The following is a 10638-nucleotide window of genomic DNA, read 5'->3' as shown; positions in this document are numbered from 1 at the left end:
ACCAAATCAATTAATGCATAGTTTATATCTTGCATATAAACTTTTATCATACAGCCATAATTTTTAATTTGTGACTCTTAAAGTTAAAATCGTGTTCCAAAGTGAGTTATAGAGGCGGACCTATGTTATAAAATGAGGGGTCACCCTATATATAACTCAAATTTTAGTTGAATATAAATATGTAGTCGCTACCTCCAGATCTTGGTTCAGCCTCGTGACTCAGCTATCCATTCTTAACCAATGCAGTTCGGATAAGGGATAACGTTCTATATATGACCAATGACAAGCTTCCACGTAAGTCATCTTGAACCCTCAGAACCACGAATTTTAGTGAGCAAAAAGATTTTCTTTGTCAGTCACATGACATCCCCTTGTTATTGCTATATTTCCTAACTGACCAAAAACAGTGACCAACAAAACTTCCAAAATGGCTACTGCTGCTTCCACCACAATGGCTAGCCAACTCAAGAGCAGCTTTGCTTCTTCTTTAACAAGAGGCAGTGGACTTGTCACTCCCAAAGGCATTTCTGGTGCTCCTTTTAAATTCTTTCCTTCAACTAGAAAGTCTTACTTCACTATCAAAGCTGTCCAAACAGACAAAGTAAGATAGCAATTCACTTCTCTTCATTCTTGTAATGTTCTTGAATTTCACTAGTAATACGTCTTCTGTTTCAATTTAGATGATTTAGAGCCTGTTTGGATGGGCTTAAAAGCTCGTCAAGCAGTTAACTTGTGGAAGTGTTTGTCAACAAAAAAATGAGCTTAAAAAAAGTTAAAATCTGCTTTAAAAAAAGTCAAAACCAACAAGTTGGAAAATCCAACTTTTTCTAAATTGACTTAAAAGCCATATTGCTTTGATCAAGGATATTACATTCCCTTATAAATTTTTTTAATTCCGAAATTACCCCTAAGTAAAAACCCTACAACATACTATTTTTTTTTCTCCATTCTCCGATATTTGTCAATTTCTTGAAGTTCTTAACGTGAAGCAAACAATAATTTTTTAAATAATGTTTGATACATTCCAATATTTTGTAAATATTGTTCTTTTAGCTTCTTTTTTTGGTTCCATAACATTTAATTTTTTTTGGTCGTTGAATCCTTCCTTTTTTTTTTTAATTGGTGTAACTATATTCTAAAATCAAATCATTAAATGAATTTACGTGTTACCCCTGAATTTGAAGCTATGAACGGAAAATATAATATTATAGTCATCATCTTCTTTATAATGTTAACAACTTTAAGAATATTTCAGTCATTTTAACAAGAAAAAGTGTTTACCAGTCATTGTTTACCAAACATTTCATCAGCTTGTTTTAAGTTTCAGCACTTTTATCCAAACACGTAACTGCTTATTTATAAAATAAGTTTCAGCACGTATAAAGTGCTTTTAAGCACTTAACTTAAAAGTTATTTTTTTAAGCCAATCCAAAAGGGCCCTTAGTTTGACTTAGCACAAAGTTTAAGAAAAAAATATGCAGGACTTTTGAAATGTGGTACTAAAAGAAAAGTTTAGTGGGGCCATGATATTTATGTGGCTATAAACGTTTTTCATTAAGGGTAAGGTGAGTAGAATGAAAAGTTTAAAGGCAAATTATTTCTAAATATAGAAATATATCAATCTTTTTGAAACAGAGTAATAAAAAAAGTGTGATTTCTTGGCCAAGTGCCAGAGCAAAGAATATAACAACCTTCAATTGAATAAGTTACTAAGCTAATCACCTTATATCTCCTTTTCTCCCGGAGATAGAGAAAAATACATAAATCCTATTTCTATTTAAATGTCAAATTATATTCTCCGGTGCACAAAGCTAGCCACTGATACTTGTATCAGGGCAGGCTGCCTAGATTATGTTCCTTTGAGGTGCGGATCTTCCCTAAATTCTGTGTGAACGCGGGATGATTTATGCACTGGACTGCCTTTTTATTTTTGTACGTCCAAGACAAGTAGAAGAAATTCATGTTATTCGTCGATTTAACAAGAGGAAGCGGCCACTCTTGTTGATGAAAGCTTCTTGATTCGTAATCCTAAGTCATAAATGTTAGTCAAGAATGAGTTAATTCTCAACCTTTTGCCTCGGCCTAGAAAGTGATTAATCCAACATAGGCTACATGAGCCTCTCGTAGTTTATTGGCGATGTAAAACAACACTATTTTGATTCACATTTGCCATTATGCTAGAAGTTTATATCGTACTAACAAAAGATTCACCAATTTTTATATATGTTCTCTTAAAAAACTTATTATCTATATACACGATATTGTTGACAAAAGGCATTCGATTAAACTTCAAACCATATAGCTCTGCCCACTTTTGGTTTGTTCGATGTCAATAATTCTCGGGGTATTATCACTTTTAGCCCACGCCAGAAGCTATTTATATTCGGTAGCTCAAAAAGTATATAAAATTTATATAAATTTTGTATATAGCATACAAAATGTATATATATACAAAAAATATATATTTTTCCGGCTATTATTTTGATACCGGATATACGGTATCATTTTCCCATAATTCTCAACAACTCTCCTTTACTTCATCTTCTTTTCTTCTTCTTTTTTGGTTATGCAGCCTACTTACCAAGTGATTCAGCCTCTGAATGGTGATCCTTTCATTGGAAGTCTTGAAACTCCAGTGACCTCAAGCCCATTAATTGCTTGGTACTTGTCCAACTTACCAGCCTACCGGACCGCTGTGAACCCACTTCTCAGAGGAGTTGAAGTGGGCCTGGCCCATGGATTCCTAATTGTTGGCCCATTTGTAAAGGCTGGTCCATTAAGAAACACTGAATATGCAGGTAAAGTCGGATTCAAAATTTTAACTTCATGCATTCTATCTTTATACATTCTTAATGATGAACTTATTGTACTTCAAAAAATATAGACTCAAAATTTAATATTTGTTAAAATTTTAGTGATATTTTGCTAATATATATGTGTCACCATCCAATAAATCTTTCGCCCTAAATAAGGTCTAACTTACTTTCTCCCGGGATTCTATTATATAACCAACCAAACCAAGGGAGCTATTCAATTCGAGCTATAGAGAAAGGCCCAATTAGACCAAGGAACAGATAGGCAACTGAGTTTCAATTTAAAAAAGGGAGGTTCAGTTTAAATCGGGTGGAAGAGAGCAGTTTAGTGACTTTGAGCCCAATAGCTACATAAACACATATTACATTTTGACCTTATTGATTGAGCTCTGTGTCAAAGATGTCAGCGCTTTTCTAAATCTATATCTTCTTAACTAGCCCATGAAAATATGACTCGCACAAGTGACACAACCCGTTCAAGTTTGGGCAAGTTAATGACCGTCCTATTTATTAACTCAACCCATTTTGACCTGCTCAAATTCAGCCTAGCCCGCTCATTTGATACCGCTAACTAGATCCGCCACTGTTAATGTAGGGGGAGCTGGTTCTTTGGCAGCAGCAGGACTTGTAGTGATTCTTAGCATGTGTTTGACTATTTATGGAATATCATCATTCAAAGAAGGAGAGGCTTCAACAGCACCAGCATTAACATTGACTGGGAGGAAAAAAGTGCCAGACCAATTGCAAACTGCAGAGGGATGGTCAAAGTTCACAGGTGGATTCTTTTTTGGTGGAATTTCTGGTGTTACTTGGGCTTATTTCCTCCTTTATGTCCTTGATCTTCCTTACTATGTTAAGTAGATCTTTTAAATCTTGCAATTGATGTAACTATTCTGAATGTTAAATTGGAAATGAAAGTTGTATATTGGACATCTGAGCTCTTCAATGAATACATCTGAAGCATTTTTCTCCATTGATCGGATTAACGCAGCTAGACATCAGCGTAAGTGAATTTTTAAGCTACATGTACAATTTAATATGCTGCGAAGGAGAGCCTTGGAGCAACGGTAAAGTTGTCTCCATGTGACATATAGGCCGCGGGTTTGAACCGTGGAATCAGCCACTGATACTCGCATCAGGGTAGGCCGCCTACATCACACCCTCTTGGGGTGCGACCCTTCCCAGACCCTGCGTAAAAGCGGGATGCTTCATGCACTGGGCTGCCCTTTTACAATTTAATATGCTGCCGTATGTTACTTACAGGTTATTACTTTCACTTGTTATGTGTATTAATTATCTCTCACTACCAGTTATGTGGTCTTGTTTCTCATGGTTTCTATGTTGAGTGTGGTTGAGATCAAGACTGGGATGCTATTCTGTGGGGCTAAATCTACTACTGTTTCAGTTACTTTCCTCATAGTCCTGGTGGTTTCTGGTCTATATTTCTGCTGCATGGTATGCATTTACCCATGCACACGTCCCCCCCCCCCCACGAAGACGGGACTGGTCGATAGTTGTTTTCCCTCCGCTTGATTTTTCAAGCTTCTGTAGCTATATCAATACGAGTGGTGTCTAGATTAGTTTACGTGTGCCACAACTATTCTACCAGATATTTGCTATCTCCCACCAACATAAGTACCAAATAACTATGACCGGACCAAGGCACTAACTCAACAAGAGGTGACCGGATTAGTTTGTGTGTACCTCAACTGTCTATTGTATCAGACGCTACGTCTTACAAACACAAATACCAGATAACTATGACCAGTACGGTACCAGGCAATAACTCAACAAGAGCTTCCTTTTTTTTTCTTCTTTTGCCATCACAAGAAAAGGTTACTGGAGCTTGATTTTCATCTTTGGTCTGGTAGGCCAAATTTACAGCTAAGTCATATACCCTCGTAAGGGGAACAGTTGCTTAAATTTTTTATGTTTTTTATCATTTGGTCTTCTTATAGACAGGAAAGTCCACACTGGAAAATCTGTTGCCTAAGATATGAAATATAGTAATGTATAGATAATTTTCGCACTAATGCATAGTGCAGTGTCTTATATTTGATTATTAAGATAGATTTTATTTGTTTTTGCAAGTTGCGCAAATGCTAAATTTGTGTTCGCATTATACTATTTTTATCTTTTCTTTCATGCAACCCAATTTCTTTCCGAGCCGAGGGTCTATTGGAAACAACCTCTTTACCTTCATTAGGTAGGGCTAAGGTCTGCGTACAGACTACCCTCCCCAGACCCTACCTGTTGGGAATATACAGGTATATACTGGGTATGTTGTTTTGTTTCATGCAACCCGGTAGTATTGGTAAACAATACGCCAAACTAAAAAATATGGACGGAGGACAAAGAAATATAATAACTTTGGTCTTAGTTTTCAAAATGCAACTGCTTTTTTGAATGATGTGAAGCAAGAATGGCAACATTTCTGCAGGAATGATCAGACTTTTAGGACATCTCATCTAAATAATATTCCAGCATTGTTTCTGATGCAGCCAATTAAATTCAACAACCATAAAAAAGAACCAGGAGAAGAAAACTGTGACAATGTTATTCAGTTGAGGCATTCGTATGCAAATATTTAGAATCACCTCAGCGAGTCTTGGTCTTCTGCTCGTGGACCTTGACTGCAGCACATATTTTCTTCCAGCAATGGATCACTATGAGAGTTGGTATCCAAACCCAGAAATGATTTGCGAAAACATAGTAAGCATAGTAGTAGAAGGGGCTTGCAGCAAAATTATCGCCTTCCAATACAGCTGTTATGAAGTATACGGCCGTGCCATAGAGCTGTCCCAAACAAATGGCTATTTGAAGTACATATCTGTATGACTTCTTAGCAGCTATAGCATACCTGTCCAATGCCAATAAACAAAATCACACTGAGTTTTATAGAAGTAGAGATGAATACATATGCTCTGTCCATATACTTTTAGGGGTCGTTTGGTTGAATGGATTAGCAAAAGTAATCCCAGCATCAAATCTCACATAAAATAATAGTAAAATATTTGGCTAAAGAAATTGGAAAAAATAATCTTCCGCATAGTTAATGCAGCATTTGGATGGTTGTATAAGAAAAAAATAATCATCAGATAAACTAATGCAGTGTTTAGTTGACGCTATCAAAAATACCTGCACTAAGTTATATGAGAATTTATGTGTTATTTTATGAGGGATAGAATGTGGAATAAGAATAGTGTATTCGCATTACGGGCATAAAAGTATTTAAAGACAAAATTCGCTTAAAGTAAGTAATCCTTACTTTATATTCCCTGAATTATTTACTTTTTTGATAAGTTATTCCATGTATTATAATTACTCACCGCAAAATAATCCTACAAAATTTATTCAATGCATAATAATCCCTTCATTGTTGTTTCCCGCATAAAACACCTTGCATTATAATCCATGCATAAACTAGTATGTGAACCAAACGACCCCTTAGGATAAAAACATTAATTGTGCCAATCTCAAAGTGCATGACAAGTTAATATCTCTCGACAACGATACTTACACTGCAAGAAGGCATGCTGGCCCCTCTATGACAGCTGTAATTCCTTCAACACTAACAACTCCAGAATCCCGCCCTACGTACCTTGAATCACCTTTGCTGTATTCTTTCCCTGCAAAATATTGTTTTTGTTGGTACTTTTACAGGACAAATGAACAATATTTCCTAATTGAAGTAAACTGTCTCATTTGGATGAAAGACTTGCTAAATTGTTACTTACAGACTTCAGCTAGGTAAACCGGAGAAGTCTTTTTGTAGAAATCTGGAGTAAAAACAAAATACCCCTCAAGGACCATGTGGGTTAGGCCCGTGAAGATCCACCAACACATGAGCACCCTATCAGTCTTTGATATTTTAGGAACAAACCCTAGCAAGTAAAAGATGGAGAAATGACGTTAGAAAACAAGGCGTGGACACAATGGGGAAACAAAAGCACCACACAAGCAGCTAGGATGCACTTAACATGTAGAAATTTATAACACTAATGCAGCTGAAAGTTTTGAACTATTATAGAATTTGTAAAGAAATCTTTTCACTTAGATCATAATTTTTTCAAAACTTGTAGAGATAGAAATCTCTGAACCCATGCCAACAAGATATTACTTTATGTCCTCATTTATCATTCACTACTGAGCTTAAATGGAGAAACATGATCAGTGAGGATTCACACAGCCGACTCCCACTTGTTTGGGACTGAGGCATAGTTGTTATTGTTGTTGGTATATTTATCATTAACTAAATTTTGAGAACAAGAAACCAACACCAAGGGGTTGGATGTGCTTAATTGAAGAATGAAAAAATGGTTGAGACCGCTTGAAGTCCTGGCTGAGGCATAGAATAAACTGTACAACTTGAGATTATGGTTCTATATCTTCTTTAATCACATTCACTAGTCAGCAAAGTTGTGGATTGGCATTAACATCAAACTAGCTTCTCTTTTTTCCTTCTCTATTTTCACTTGTGAATGATACTTTTGGAAGCATGTCAACGGCAATTATTATCTCTAAAGGGAAAAGAACTGACAAAAATAGTGATTCAACTAGGGCATTGGTACCTGGTTAGGTTACAAGTACATCAGACACCAACATACATCTATTATAGAATCTCTACTTACAAATTTTCAAAGGAATATCTAATTTGAGTAAAGAAGTCATTTGAATCTTAAAACATGGAGCTGGAAGCATGATTTTGCAGTAAATATTTACTCTGAACAATGAAATGTTTGATCAAGGTTGCCTCAATTGCCAGAATACTCTTTCATACTCAATTCAACTTCTTTCGTTTCTACTTCTAAGCAGTTACTAGAGTATACTTCAGAAAAAGAATAACGAGAAATCTAACTGCTTCTAAAATTAAAAGCATATCAGAAAAAAGCAGGGTGAACTGCTTGCAATAAGTAATGCAATGACCATTGAATAATAACCTGAGAGTATCCACATGAACAAGACAACAAGGAAGGATGAGAGGCCATATACACCAACAATGTGTGACTGTGAGAGGAATATGGGAACAAAATCGGGCAATTTTAGATCCTGCGGAACGTAGGGGTGAGCTTCTCCCTGGGCTACCATTTCTTCAACTGCTTGACTTGAGGACCCTTTCCTGTGATCTGCAATTAGCAGAAAGAGTGGAGTTACTCAATGAACTATTCCACGGTTTATAAATTCCCATTTTACTTCATTTGTAAAGATTAGTTGAACTCTAATTGATGATCTATCAAAAATTAGAAAGGGAAACTGTCATACACCTATTACTTTTTAAGGAAAAGGGGCACTAAAAGCAAATACAAGAATCATAGTGAAATCAGGGGAAGTGATTAATCAACTACGTCTTCCACTCTATTCAGCTGTATTTCATTCTAATGAAAATGACAACACCGGTGTGTTTGGTACGGAGGAAAACAATTTCCTAGAAAATATTTCCATGATGAATTTACTGGACAACACTTCTGATGGAAGAAACAATTTCTGCACCTATGGCGTAAAATATCTTCCTTTAAAAATATCGCAACTCTTAATCCATATACTTGCTCCAACCAATACTTAGACATTATTATCAATCTTTAACACTAAGAAATTCCATTAAATTTCCAGAGCAAAACATTATCCAATTCTCAACACTTATTATCAAACCTTAACAAATATTTTCCCGAAAACATTTTCCACTCACCAACCAAACACCGTGAAAACATTTTCCAGGAAATCATTTCCAAAACATTTCCCTTAATACCAAACACAACTAGGTGCCTAACTCGGGGAAAGTAATGCTGGTAAAAAATTGAAAAGAATGAGCCAATTCTTCAAAGGGCACAAACCCAAGAATACATAGAGATGAAAAATTAAGGGCATATCTCTAAAAATCCAATTAACAAAATAGATCCCTTTTACTTTCAGGCAAATGTAGCATAAAACAGAAGTATAACTAAAAGATATTAGTGATTACCCTAAAGGAGGAAGCTTTCACACTTCTCAATCACCAATATCTACATATAGGATTACAATAACTATTAAATCCAATATATACATAATTCTTGAGACATGCATATACAAATATGAGGCTGGTGGCACCACATTTGGGTAAATCATTAAAATAGTTCAAAACACTCCATTAGAAAGAACGAGTAAATTTTTCAAAAGGGCATAAAAAGGTCAGAAACCCAAGAATACCTAGAGATGAAATATTAAGGGCATATCTCCAAAAATCAAATTAACACACAGATAGATCCCTTTTTTACTTTCAGGCAAATGTAGCACAAAACAGAAGTACAAATAAAACACAGTAATTACCCTAAAGGAGGAGACTTTCACACTTTTCAGTCACTAATATTTACATAAAGGAGTAAAATAACTATTAAATCCAAGATATACATAATTCTTGAGACATGCATATACAAAAATGAGGTCACCCCGTTTGAGTAAACCATTAAAATAGTTCAAAACACTACATTAAGGGCATATCTCTAAAAATCAAATTAACACACAAAAAGATCCCTTTTTAATTTCAGGCAAATGTCGCACAAATCATAAGTACAAATAAAACATAGCAATTACGAAACTTTCAAACTTTTCAGTCACTTTTATTAACATATAGGAGTATGATAAATATTAAATCCAAGATATACATAATTCTTGAGACATGCATATACAAAAATGAGGTCACCCCATTTCAGTAAACCATTAAAATAGTTCAAAACACTAAATTAAGGCTATAACAATAGAAATCCAATTAACACACAAAAAATCCCTTTTTAATTTCAGGCAAATGTAGCGCAAAATAGAAGTACAAATAAAACATAGCAATTACCCCAAAGGAGGAAAGTTTAAAAAATTTCAGCCACTTGTATTAACATAACTATTAAATCCAAGATGTACATAATTCTTGAGATATGCATGTACACAAATGAGGTTGGTTTCAAAGTAAATCAGTAAATTATTCAAAACATTCAATTAGAAACACAGAATTTAAATGGGCTCATAAGTGTACTCACGGTTTAATCTGACGGAGATTCAGATTCAGTGAGAGTTGACTTGCTGGCGATATGAAGTAGAAAAAGTAGCGAGTACTGTAAAGTGAATTTAAGAAGTTCTGAGTAGTGGGAAATGAAAGGTATAGGGTGCGAATAGATATTTAAAAGGGCAAAGGTGCAAATATGTCATTCTACTGCACGGAATTGACTACATTTTCCATTCGTTAATACTTTACGTCAAATATGCCCTTACCGTCACATAGTTGGTCCATATATGCCCTTTTCGAAACAGAATTCACCCAAAGTAATTAGCTCTTTCATTAATTGTATTAAAGTTTATTACAAATACTATTTTCTTTTTATTAGTACTTTTTCTTCTTTACCTTTCTCTTTTCTTTCTTCTTTTTTCTTTTGTTTTCTTTTTTTTTCTTTTTCTTTCTCCCTTATCCATTTCCTCCATTACTGATATCTTCTCCATTTTCGTCACCAATATCACTTGACAAAACTCATGAATTCCAATTACTAAGAAAATTCTCCCATAAGGTAATCAAGTTCCAATTTCACTGGCCCTCTAAATAAACGAAATTAAATTGTTCCAAAAATTATGGTTTAAACTTTAAAATAATAAAAATATCTCAACCTTTAACAATACTCAAAAGACCAAAATATTTAAATTATTTCCAAAAATATAATTTAATGATTAAAAACCTAGAATTCAAGTTATAGTGTTATAAATTTGAGTTGTTAGTCTTTTTTCATCTTTTTTCAGCTGGATATTTTTTATTTTTTATTTTATTAACTATGTAAATTAGGGGTGTACATGGAACGGGTTGGTTCGATTT

General features: G+C 34.7%; 2 protein-coding genes across 2 annotated transcripts; one reads left to right on the top strand and one right to left on the bottom strand.

Annotated features, from left to right (window-relative positions):
- Positions 1-356: 356 nt before the first annotated feature.
- LOC107768925 (photosystem I reaction center subunit XI, chloroplastic-like) lies at positions 357-3745 on the top strand. Its single transcript, XM_016588096.2, has 3 exons — positions 357-601; positions 2573-2798; positions 3409-3745. The coding sequence occupies exons 1-3, from the start codon at positions 428-430 to the stop codon at positions 3672-3674; spliced, it is 666 nt and encodes a 221-aa protein (XP_016443582.1). The 5' UTR covers positions 357-427; the 3' UTR covers positions 3675-3745.
- Positions 3746-5244: 1499 nt separating this feature from the next.
- Positions 5245-9943, bottom strand: LOC107768926 (putative 3-beta-hydroxysteroid-Delta(8),Delta(7)-isomerase). The gene is made up of 5 exons (XM_016588097.2): positions 9818-9943; positions 7754-7939; positions 6551-6697; positions 6334-6442; positions 5245-5673 (listed from the first exon to the last, which is right to left on the bottom strand). Exons 2-5 carry the CDS (start codon positions 7899-7901, stop codon positions 5412-5414), a joined length of 666 nt encoding a protein of 221 aa, XP_016443583.1. The 5' UTR covers positions 7902-7939; positions 9818-9943; the 3' UTR covers positions 5245-5411.
- Between the last annotated feature and the right edge of the window lie 695 nt (positions 9944-10638).

This window comes from Nicotiana tabacum, chromosome 22 (genome assembly GCF_000715075.1).
Source record: "Nicotiana tabacum cultivar K326 chromosome 22, ASM71507v2, whole genome shotgun sequence".
NCBI lineage: Eukaryota > Viridiplantae > Streptophyta > Magnoliopsida > Solanales > Solanaceae > Nicotiana > Nicotiana tabacum.
The sequence above is the reverse complement of the archived record's forward strand: the minus strand, read 5'-3'. Positions and strand labels throughout refer to the sequence as shown.

Bases quoted from the DNA above. Each gene is read 5' to 3' on its own strand.
- LOC107768925 (XM_016588096.2), top strand. From the start codon at position 428: ATGGCTACTGCTGCTTCCACCACAATGGCTAGCCAACTCAAGAGCAGC. The intron at 602-2,572 runs GTAAGATAGCAA...TTGGTTATGCAG, and splicing joins AAGCTGTCCAAACAGACAAA to CCTACTTACCAAGTGATTCA. The intron at 2,799-3,408 runs GTAAAGTCGGAT...CTGTTAATGTAG, and splicing joins AAGAAACACTGAATATGCAG to GGGGAGCTGGTTCTTTGGCA.
- LOC107768926 (XM_016588097.2), bottom strand. From the start codon at position 7,901: ATGGTAGCCCAGGGAGAAGCTCACCCCTACGTTCCGCAGGATCTAAAA. The intron at 6,443-6,550 runs GTAAGTAACAAT...AATATTTTGCAG, and splicing joins GGTTTACCTAGCTGAAGTCT to GGAAAGAATACAGCAAAGGT. The intron at 5,674-6,333 runs GTAAGTATCGTT...GGCATTGGACAG, and splicing joins CCAGCATGCCTTCTTGCAGT to GTATGCTATAGCTGCTAAGA.